We start from the raw sequence: 12,163 nt of genomic DNA, 5'->3' as shown, positions 1-12,163 counted from the left end.
CGTTCATGCCAGACTGGGGAGAGAGGTGTTGAAATTATGTAAAATATGTGAAAAATTATGTGTTTTTCGAACAACCTAGTATGAGAGCCTGTTCTAGTACACCCCCAAAACAAAATCAAGACTTTGTAAAAGAGCATAATAGGACCCCTTTAAAAAGTCAAGGGTCAAAAGCCCAACTAAAGTAAACACTGACCACAAACATTACTGTAAATCTGAGGAGAGTTAATTTAACACCGGTGGTTTTGCTGTGTTCATACTCAATTTCTCCTTAACTATCAATGTCCAGTTTAAAGAGTTAAAAGTTTCAAATCAATATTTCTCATTACAGGTAAAAACTATTCAATAAAACATGACTACACTCACTGTAGTTTCTGCAGTTTACAGTGTGGATCCTCCAGTAGAGCAGAGAGCAGCTTCACTCCTGAGTCTCCTGGATTATTATCACTCAGATTCAGTTCTGTCAGGTGTGAGGGGTTTGATCTCAGAGCTGAAATCAGAGCAGCACAGCCTTCCTGTGTAATATGACAGTTGGAAAGGCTGCAAAGAATATAGAGAAAAATTAAAGATGAGTTAACAGTGCTTGACTCATGTGTCTAATGTAATTGTTTTCTTATGCAATTTTAGCTGAAAAACACACATTATACATTATCAATTATCAAACCAGGCACTGAGACTGACTCAGACTCAAGTCCCAAAAATAGACTTTAGACTCGACTCAACCTGAAATGACTTCAGATCTTCCCACAACTTGAGTTTTAACCTTACTTATTGAAGAAGATTTTGTATTTTAATATATATTCAGCATGCTTATAGTGGAGTGGTAAATGCCGTGTACATCTTTTTCCCCCCTGATTTAATATTGAAAGCAGAAAAATTTGAAAACAGCACATTTTTTATTTTATTAAAAACAGAATTTGGCTTGATTTTTCAATTTTATATTTTGGGATAGAAAATTGATATTTGATTTCCACATGTGGGAAGACATGAAACACACCTTTCCGCTGATTGGATAACCAAAGATCAACCCGTGTTGTACAAACATTTATTTATAACTGTTACAAGTCCATGAAGATTCCCACTGTGAAATTACTGTGAAAGTAATGCCACTATTAACCTGGAATATAATGTAATTTCACACTAAAATTTTAACAGTAAAGCTATTATATAAAAAAAAAGATTAATAATAAAAAAATCCTAATTTTATGGAAAATAACCATGATTTTTTTTTCTTAAGGTTGCTTTTATTTTAAATTGTAGTCAAAATTCACAAATTACAGTAATTCCCATTTTTACAGAAAAAAATACTGTATTTTGTACAGCATTTTTCAGCTTTCTTAAATGTATGTAAAATTTCAAATATAATCTGTAACTATAACAACACCGTTAGATGATTAAAACATACAAATGACTGGCAGCAATAGCTGCCAAACACAAACTATAAATTTAAAGTAAAATCTTGTTTACATGAGCTGAAACTTCTCAGGTTACGCATGTAACCATGGTTCCCTGAGAATGGGGAACGAGAAGCTGCGTCCTCTAGAGGGCGCTAGGGGAATGCCTCCAGCATGACTGGTGTCTGAAGCATGAATGAAAAACGACGATGAACTTGACATTGGCAGGCAGCAGCCTACGACATAAACAATAAAGTGACTGCGGGTATAAAAGAGCACCTGTGGAATATGTCATCCACTTCTTTGTCTGAAGGAGAAGCAGGCAGGAATGCCCAACGCATGGCAAGAGGACGCAGAGTCTTGTTCCCTATTCTCAGGGAACCATGGTACATGCGTAACCTGAGACGTTACCTTTCGAAAGGGAACTCCACGCTGCATCCTCTAGAGGTTGCTAGGGGAACGGTATACCAACGCCGCCATGCTGAGGGATGAGTGCCCAAATAACTGGATTTCCCAAGTCAAAGACTCAAGAAACATCATCCCTGCCCCAGAGAAATCTCTGTGGCCAGAACCCGAGCTACAAGCCTCTACAGGCAGGCTCAAAGCTTCCCAACGTCATAGACTAGCTCACCCACCAAAGTATGGAACTCTAAGAGTTGAGGTCTCAGCATAACAACTCTCTAGAATGAGAGGAGACCTGGCTACACTCAGCACTAAACAGCAAAATCCCCGGTGTCAAATTAACACTGCTGGGTGTCTATATATGTCCACACTACAGAGTGTTAAACGTAACACTCAAGCTTTGATTGGTGCACCCAGAATGCACTGCAGCATGAAGCTTTTTGTTTATTGTCACCATTGTTGAGATTCATATGCTGATTCTTGATGAATGTTTGCGTCTTTGTTTTACAGATGTTCAAAATGTCTAGTCTGCAAAGTGTTTCTAAAATTCACCAAATTATCTGATTAAGTCATTACTATTATCAGCAACATTAAATTAATTTTACATAACACAGAATCATGCCAATTACACTACAAACAAATCATTATTAATAACCTGCCAACAACACCAGATTATGTTTTTTTATGGCTTTTATCATAACAAATGTGTTTCATAAACAGAGTTACAACAGCCAGAGAAAAAAATGTATGTTAGAAAGTCAAGAGTCCAACTAACGCAAACAATGATCACATCAATGGTGACTTTAAATGAAACATTCAACATCTAAACCTCTGTTCTCAATAAAAACTTTTTTAGACATATTTCAGAAATAAAATAAAACTGGTTAGTAATAAGTGAAGCTGGTAATGCTGTTTGTGGAGTTGTTTAATTCTCCTCTCCTGAGATCTTGAGAGATTTAATGTGTTTTATGTCAGTTGATTTCATCTAAGGCTGTGACTGGAACTCAGTTGTAGTTGTTGTGTTTCTCTTCAGTGATTGTGCTTGTTAACAGCAGGTGTTCATCACTAATGCTCAATAATCACTTAATTAATAAATTAATTATCTCATTCACTTCAACACCACTTCAGTGTTACTTTTAAAACTATGTATAGTGTGGACACATATAGACACCCACACTGTAAAAAATTGCTGTAAAAAAACGGCCATGTTTTTACAGTAACATACTGCTTTTTAATTAAATCAGTAAAATCCTGTAGAAAACAATGCATTCTGGGTAGTATTTATTGTTTTAGAGAAAATGGCCTTCTGCAGTGCCGTGAATCAGAGTTGGGACCAAGTCATTCCTTTCAAGTCACAAGCAAGTCTTGAGTCAAATCCCAAGAATTAACAGAGGTTTAGATGTTGATGTTTTATTGGTCAAGAAAAGGAAAAACACACACACACACGATGCCACCATAATTGTGGTCAATGTTTGCTTTAGTTTGTCTCTTGACCCTTTTAGTAATTCACTTCTAAGCATTTGCAATAATCTCACCAAACATTTGTACATTGTTGAATCAAAAGCTTGAAGTAGAAGATTAGCTTATACTTTCATCTTATAACTAATTTGAATGAACATCATGAAGTGGTCTTTCTCTTTTTGGTTTATTGACTTTCAGCTATTACAGAACTGCGACAACAAAACATAAATAAAAAATCCTATTAAACCAATTTCACCATAATTCTTCAATACTGAAAAGAAAAAAAAGAACTGTATTAACTCAGGCTTTTAAATATGAACACTTATCATACGATCCTCAACAGTGGTGACAATAATTTTTCATACTGCAGTGCATGATGGGAGTTTTTTACTATGGTGTAACCCAGCATGCATTGCAGCATAAAGCATTTTGTTGATTGTCACCATTGTTGAGATTCATATGCTGGTTCTTGATGTCTGTATCTAAATAGTACAGGTGTTAGAATTTTTATATTCATTATATCAATTTCAAACTCATTCAAACATGAGATAAATACAGTTTTTATAAATAAAACAACTCATTTTGTAAGTAATCAGGCCAGCTCATGACAACTATCTCATCATTCAAAAACAGCCAATAGCTGCTCACTGTACAAAACCAATCTCACTGCTTTACAACACCACATGCATTACTACAGAGAGAAATATAACACAAAAAGTCAAGGGTCAAGAGCCCAACTAAAGCAAACAATGATCTCCATGATGGTGGCATCATTTTAACCAATAAAACATCAACACCTGATCCTCTGTAATTCTCAATAACAGCAGGTGTTCATCACTAATGCACAATCATCATTTAATTAGTCACTTAATTATCTCATTAACTTTAACTCTTTGAGGACTTGGGATATGACTCGAGACTTGCTTGTGACTTGAAAGGAATGACTTGGTCCCACCTCTGCTGTGAATTAACAGTGTTCAGAGTCGACACTCAGAGACTGTGTTTCAAATCACTATACCCTCATTCACTATTCCCTACATGAGTTTACTAATAGAGTCCACCTGACAGAGAGAATGAGAACTAATGCATGAATTCAGCCAATGATGAACAGCTGCTGTTAACAAGCAGAATCACTGAAGAAAAGAGCAAGAAATGAAACTACAACTGACATACAGCCACAGATTTAGATGAAATCAACTGAAATAAAACAGCAGAGGATGATTAAACAACTCCAAAAACAGCATTACCAGCTTCACACATTACAATTTGACTTCAGTTCTGTCATATATCTACAAAAATATGGTGAGGTCTTTCATCAGACCTCACCATTATGGTGATCAGATCTTTAGTTGGTCTCTTGACCCTTGACTTTTTTTTTTAATGTCGCTATTGATGAGGATTGTATGATCTTTGAATAATATCAGTCTTTAAATACAAAATATTTAAAAAGTACCTAAAGTATACTTGCAATACTTCCACTTTAGCACTATCAAATATACTTCAGTATATCTTTAGTTGGACTTCAGCACTACTTCCACACAATTAAAGTGCATTACGTACAAAATTAGTTGTTCCAATTTAGCAGACTTTAAGTATACCAGTTTAGTATACCAAAAGTACAATTGCAGGGTATTATTATTAAGTACATAAATATGTAAAAGTAATTGTAGTATACTTAAAATAAAATAAATTTAAAATACATTTTAGTACATTTATTTTTCACTAGTATATACAAACAGTATGATTTTTCAGGAAAAAAACAAAATATAATGGCAGCACCCTAAATGGCTGTTACATGATTATGTGCATCTCTTGTTCCGTTACCCAGATAGCAACATAGTGTTGGCTCAGATCCGGCCCACATCTGACACATGTGGAATGATGATCTGGCCCACATGTAGTGTGGAATGATGGCACTTGTGTGGACCGCTCCTGTTTGCCAGATCTGGTTCACAAGCAGGCCATAGCAAAGCCACATGCAAAGCCCTGAAATGTCAGCGGAGACCAGGACATCTAGATGTGCCCCAGAGACTGATCCCCTCCGAAGACCTCATCTCCTACACGGCTATTGGGACAAGATCACGGGAACCAGATGAGTCCTCTGCACAATCTGACTCTGCTGCAGCCTAGATTTAAACTGCTGGTTTTGTCTGGCCAGAGGTGAAAGACACACTATTTCCCCGTTTAATACTGTAAAGCTGCTTTGACACAACTTGCATTGTAAAAAGGGCTATACAAATCTACAGAGGTCTACAGACCTTTAATAAACACACCATCATAGCAGCCAGCGAAGACAAACTAATTGTAATAAGAGTTAAGAGCCCAATTAAATCACTAACAAACACTAATCGCCATTATGGTGACTTCAAATGAAACAAACATTGATAATTAACGGGTTTAAATCTAATAAGAACTTCTGTAGATGTTTGACAGAAAGTAATTCTGGTTAGTAATAAGTGAAGCTGGTAATGCCGTTGTTGAATCCTCCTCTGCTGAGATCTGTAGAGATTTAATGTATTTTGTCTTCAGCTGATTTCATCTTAGGCTGTGGCTTAGGTCAGTCGTACACAGCAAAATCCCCGGTGTTAAATTAACACTGCTGGGTGTCTATATGGGTCCACACTACAGCAGTGTTGAAATTAATTATTAGAGTGTTGCTGTAATAGTTACAGTGAATGAATTTTAAACCTATGTAATGCATATTAAAATTTGAACTCCTATGAAATTAAGACAAACACAGACATCAAGAACCAGCATTTGAATCTTAACAATGGTGACAATCAACAAAATGCTTTATGCTGCAATGCATGCTGGGTAACACCATAATAAAAACTCCCATCATGCACGGCAGTATGAAAAATTATTGTCACCACTGTTGAGGATCGTATAATAAGTTTTCATGTCTAAAAGCCTGAGCTGATAAGGTTCATTTTTTTCAATACTGAAGTATTATGGTGGCGTTTGTTTAATAGAACTATTTTTTTTTTCAGTTTTGTAATAGCTGAATGTCAGTCAACAAACCAAGGACAGAGACCACTTCCTGATGTTTATTCAAATGAGTTATAAGCAGAAAGTGTAAGCTAATCTGCTATTTCAAGATTTGCAGCAGTGCGCAAATGTTTGCTGTGAAACAGTATTGCAATAGCTTAAAAGCAAATTACTTAAAATTATTAAAAGGGTCAAGGGACAAACTAAAGAAAACCTTGACCACAATTATGATGGCATTGTGTGTGTTTTTTTTTCAGTTGATTCCATCCAAGGCTGTGGCTAAAGTCAGTTGTAGTTCTTGTGTTTCTCTTTTCTTCAATGATGCTGCTTGTTAACAGCAGCTGTTCATCACTAATGCACAATCATCATTTAATTAGTCACTTAATTATCTCATTAACTTTAACTCTTTGAGGACTTGGGATTTGACTTGAGACTTGCTTGTGACTTGTGAAAGGAATCAAGTATGTATCGCTGCAGCCCGGAGACCTCCAAGTGGGAGGGACTTACGCCACAAGTAGGTTGGGAAACCTCCAAGTGGGAGGGACTTATGCCGCAAGTAGGTTGGGAGACCTCCAAGTGGGAGGGACTTACGCCGCAAGTAGGTTGGGAGACCTCCAAGTGGGAGGGACTTATGCCGCAAGTAGGTTGGGAGACCTCCAAGTGGGAGGGACTTACGCCGCAAGTAGGTTGGGAGACCTCCAAGTGGGAGGGACTTAACACCGCGAGCATGCGCACATCAATATAGTGTAATTTTTCTCACACTGTACAACAATAATGACTATTTTTGCATTATTGTAAGGGGAGGTTTAGGGTTGGGTTAGGTGTAGACGTTAATAAAACACAAGCTGTAACTCTGTGTCATGTACAAGACAATAAATAAATCAATCAAAAGCCCCAGGAGGTTTGCACAGCCTACTTGGAGCTCAAGTCCCACCCATTTGGAGCTGGCTCCGACCTCCGTTTATACCTAACTCAAAGGAATGACTTCACCTCTGGTGAAGTCAGCTGGCTGAGTTCATGGGTGGAATAAACACATGGCAGGACTTTTACTTTCTGACCCCTGGACTTTACACCTCTGACCCCTGGACTTTACACCTCTGCATGTGGGCCAGATCATCATTCCACACGTGCCAGATGTGGGCCGGATCTGGGCCGACACTATGTTGCTATCTGGGCAGTGGCACTGACTAAAATCTTTTACCTCTTCCACAATTTTACTAAAAAATATTTTATCTAATAATTTAATGGAACGTAACTATTATACTTATGAATTATTAGATTCAATTTGAATTATTTTCATTTAATATATTTCAACAAACCTGAATGTAACTTTTTAGTGAACGATGATGATCCTAATCTAATATTTGTAATATCAGAGTATTTACAACCCTGTTCTTGGAAGCACCTCAGATTTGCACAGTTTAGATGAATCTCTCTTATGAAACAGGCTTGATTCAACACATCTGGTCACTAGTAGAGCACTCTATGATGTTATCTGAGTGTGTCAAATAAAAAAAGGCCTCAGAATATACAAAAACCGTGTAGAGAAACACAGGCCTACTGTACACAATAAGGTCAATAAAACAAAGACACTGTAAAATACTCACTCAGCCTTTCTAGATGCTTTGATTACTGGCAGCAGCCTCAGGAGACATTCTTCTGATGGATCATATTTATTCAGTTTAAACTCATCCAGCTCTTCTTCTGAATTCAACAGCATAAACACCAGAGCGGACCACTGAGCAGGAGATAGTCTGACTCCAGAGAGGCAACGGGCACCTGTTCTGCTCAGGTATGTTTGGACTTCCTGCTCCAGTGAGCGATCATTCAGTTCATTCAGACAGTGGAACAGATTGATGGATTTCTCTGGAGAGGGATTCTCCCTGATCTTTTGTTTGATGTATTCAGCTGTTTCCGGATTGTTGTGTGAGCTGCTTATTGTCTTTCTCAGGAGGCCTTGTAAGAGAGTCTGATTAGACTCTAGTGAGAGACCAAGAAGGAACCGGAGGAAAAGGTCCCAGTGTCCGTTCTCGCTCTGTAAGGCCTTGTCCACCTCTCCCTTCAGTAAACTGGTCATTGGTGACCCGAACATATTCAACAGTCCTGTGTTATGTTCAGAAAAGGACAGCAGCTTGAATAAAGCAGCAAGAAACTCCTGAACACTCAGATGAACAAAGCTGTACACCTTCCCCAGCTGCAGTCCAAACTCCTCTCTGAAGATCTGGGTACAAACTCCTGAGTACACGGACACTTCTCTGACATCAATGCCGCTCTCTTTCAGGTCCTCCTCATAGAAGATCAGGTTCCCTTTTTCCAGCTGTTCAAAAGCCAGTTTTCCTAGAGACAGAATAGTCTTTCTAGCCTGACGAGGATCGATTTCATATTTCCCATCATACTTCTGTGCCTTCAGTTTGGTCTGAAAGATCAGGAAGTGTGTGAACATTTGTGTGAGAGTCTTGGGAATCTCTGCACTCTCTGCTTTACCCATCATCCTCTCCAGAACAGCGGCTGAAATCCAGCAGAAGACTGGGATGTGACACATGATGAACAGACTTCTTGATGATCGGATGTGTGTGACGATTCTATCAGCCAGACTCGGATCATTTATTCTCTTCCTGAAATATTCCTCCTTCTGAGGGTCGTTGAATCCTCGTACCTCTGTGACCTGGTGGACACACTCAGGAGGGATCTGATTGGCTGCTGCTGGTCGAGAGGTGATCCAGAGGAGAGCAGAAGGAAGTAGATTCCCCTTGATGAGGTTGGTCAGCAGCACATCCACTGAGGCTGATTCTGTTACATCAGACAAGCTTGGATTGTTTTGGAAATCTAGAGAGAGCTGTAGATCTCATTCAGACGTGTTGAGTCTCCATGATTGGACATTCCTTCATTGATTCTCTGATATTTATCCTGTAGTCTGGATTTGAGTTTTTGTTGATACACAGGCATCAGTTCTGAGTAAAGGAAATAAATGTTATTTACTAATAACAAATTAGTTGAACAATAGTGAATAAAAAAATAGTTAACACATATGTTTATTTAATTTAACATTTTTCAGATTATATGCATAGGAGGACATGCAATGTTTTAGTTTTTTTTTATGTTTGATATGTTTCATATTATGCATTTTTTAAGGTTCTTGGCAGGGTATAATCTGCTGATCCAGAGCTCTTACTGGTCTGTAGTGTGTTAGCAAGGTCTGTCTGGTTCATCTTCCTCAGGATGTGCAGTGTGATCTTCAGAAGCCCTTCTCTGACTCTGCTATGACCCTCATTATCATAATGCTCTCTTTCAGAGCATTCTGTGTAATCTGGACTCAACAGTCTTCTAAAACATTCCAGCTCAGTCTTCATTACAGAGATGATTTTCTGCTCAAGCTCCTGAAATAATGAATATTCAAACAATGAACATACATTCAGTTACTTGAAGGGTGAACCAAAGGATCAATACACAAGAGTCAAGACTGAATTTATCAGAGGTGTAAAGTCCAGGGGTCAGAAAGTAAAAGTCCTGCCATATATTTGTCATGTGATCTGGGAAAACCCGTCAGATGTTGTGTTGGGACGTTTTCAGGAAATTCGAAAAATAGGTTGAATGTCATTTTTTGTCAAAATTAGGGTTTCATTCAATTATTAATCTATAACATATTGTCTATCATCTCTGAAAATATCTTGGCAAAATTCACTCAGAAAAATAGCAATTTATTGCATTTTACCTCTGATTCACCGCAATGTCCGAACTGTCCTGAGCGCGTTCTCAACAGCCGGAGTGTGACGCGTCTTCTTCTTATTATTGCTTTACGGCAGATCGCAGACTTTAAAAACTCTATGGAGTGTCAATGGTCCATTTGAGAGATAGGTGGCGGTAATGCACTTATAAGTCTGCGATCCACCAAAAAGCAAGAAGAAGATTAGGACAGTTCGGACATTGCTGTGAATCATAGCTAAAAAAAACTATATAAATACTGTTCAAATTTTCATTTTTGAGTGAACTATCCCTTTAAGAACACGCTGCGGAGGTGCTTTCTCTTAACACCACAAAAACAGTTAACCTATCAAAATAAACCACGTAACACATATAATAAAGGTGTATCAATGCACATTTCCCACCAGTCCTGCGTAAACTACGGCATGCAAACCACGCCTTCTTTCTTTGCGTGCACATTTGGGCGGCATTATGCTAATATTTCCACATAGTGAGGTAGATATGTGGGGGCGTGTTAGAACGAGCCGTTTTAGGGGGGCGTGGCAGAGTCTTAACTTTGATAAAGAATATCTCTTTGGTTTTGAGACTTTAATCTTTGCAACTTCAGGGATCTTATCTATGCACAATCAGCTTGTAACACTCCAAAGAGAAAGGAAAACTTGAAATCGCATCATATGACCCCTTTAATGAATTAATTTTTTAATATCATGAGATGGCGGAGTGCAAGAAAACAACGCAGTCTGAAGCTGCTCACTTAGATGATCTTGCTTGTCTCAGTCTGCTCAATCTTGGTGACGTCAGTGCCCTAAAATATGTTATAATGGATTATTTCACATCCAGAGATGAAGGATCGGATGATGAAGTTATTTTTTAATATCGTGAGATGGCGGAGCGCAAGAAAACAATGCAGTCTGAAGCTGCTCACTTAGACGATCTTGCTCGTCTCAGTCTGCTCAATCTTGGTGATGTCAGTGCCCTAAAAGATGTTATAATAGACAATTTCACATCCAGAGATGAAGGATACTAAAGAGGAGGAGTCCGATGACAGTCTGTTATATGCACAGGTGCGCTGCGCTCGCTTTTCTAAATGTAAATTACAAGGTACACTATTCGTGCTATCTAAACATACAAGGGGTGATCAAAAGTTCAGAGACTATGCCCATAATGATAAACAACGGAAAACTGTCCTCTTCAGGGTAATGTTAGTCTGTTTGTGCAATGATGCAGTATAGCGCTCCTGACAGACAGCGATCATTAAGTAGAAGTGAAAGTGAAACCCGTCTCAATTTAAACCCGATTTTCTCAAAATTCCATTCCGGAAAATCATAGCTATAAGCCAACTTCAGATTGCCATAACTTTTGTTAAGTTCAAGCTATGGACAACATAAAAAGTTTTGGAAAGGGCTTTAACCCAGCTTTCATATGGTATCAAAACCTAAAGCTCGGGATACACTGCAAGATTTTTGGCTGTCCCAGACGAAAGAGCCATCGTGAAGCAATCGTGGTGATTTCTGTGATCGTGGCTCTTAATCGGTGGTCCTATGTCGTACAGTGAGAGAGGTTCAAAGACAGGCGTTTTCTCGGTCTTGCGACCAAAGATAGCCTACGATAGTTTTCTGACAGTGTCAGAAATTCAGCATGATCAACGCACAGTGTGTTTGCTGCAACGACCTGCGTCTACTCAGCAGCCAATGAAATTGCAACATGAATTGACGTATTGATCCACGCAACCAGCAGCGCTACAATTTCAATGCCATGGGTTCAACACTGGTGTGCAAAGTGTTTTTAAAGCTCTTCATATCTTTTCATTAATATGCAGTTGTGATAAATAATCTATATCACACATTACCACTGATGACATCAGTGAACCTGGCTACAACATGACAACTATGTCATTAACAAAAAAACAGCCAATATAATCTAAACCCATTTCCTCTTGGCTTTTCTTACTTTAACCAATGTAAAACTGTGTTTCATAAACACAGTTACAGCAACCAGAGAAAAACTAATGTTAAAAAGTCAAGGGTCAAGAGCCCAACTAAAGCAAACGCTTATCTCCACAATGGTGACTTCAAATTGTCTTATTAAGAATTAACAGAGATTTAGATGTTAATGTTTATTGAAAATAAGAAATTTTTAGATGCATGACAAACAAAAATTTAAACTCGTTAGTAATGTGTGAAGTTTGTGATGCTGTTTGTGGAGATGATTAATCATCT

General features: G+C 38.2%; 2 protein-coding genes across 2 annotated transcripts in view; both read right to left on the bottom strand.

Annotated features, from left to right (window-relative positions):
* The window catches only part of LOC107732245 (ribonuclease inhibitor-like), a gene marked incomplete at its 5' end in the record, with an annotated part of 70,896 nt that extends 61,824 nt beyond the window's left edge, over positions 1-9,072 (bottom strand). The window contains 2 exons of the mRNA XM_016543521.1: positions 364-537; positions 7,850-9,072. Of these exons, the coding sequence (XP_016399007.1) occupies positions 364-537; positions 7,850-9,072 (1,397 nt within the window). The remainder of the gene's footprint in view (positions 1-363; positions 538-7,849) is intronic.
* A 5-nt stretch (positions 9,073-9,077) lies between these two features.
* The window catches only part of LOC107732233 (uncharacterized), a gene marked incomplete at its 3' end in the record, with an annotated part of 10,545 nt that continues 7,459 nt past the window's right edge, over positions 9,078-12,163 (bottom strand). Inside the window, exons 6-7 of the mRNA XM_016543512.1 lie at positions 9,415-9,619; positions 9,078-9,193 (exon numbers count right to left, since the gene is read on the bottom strand). Of these exons, the coding sequence (XP_016398998.1) occupies positions 9,078-9,193; positions 9,415-9,619 (321 nt within the window). The remainder of the gene's footprint in view (positions 9,194-9,414; positions 9,620-12,163) is intronic.

The sequence above is a fragment of the Sinocyclocheilus rhinocerous genome, unplaced genomic scaffold (assembly GCF_001515625.1).
Source record: "Sinocyclocheilus rhinocerous isolate Xijiao unplaced genomic scaffold, SAMN03320098_v1.1 scaffold909, whole genome shotgun sequence".
In the NCBI taxonomy this organism is placed as follows: Eukaryota; Metazoa; Chordata; class Actinopteri; order Cypriniformes; family Cyprinidae; genus Sinocyclocheilus; species Sinocyclocheilus rhinocerous.
Note: the sequence above shows the minus strand (reverse complement) of the source record. Positions and strands in the feature narration are given on the sequence as shown.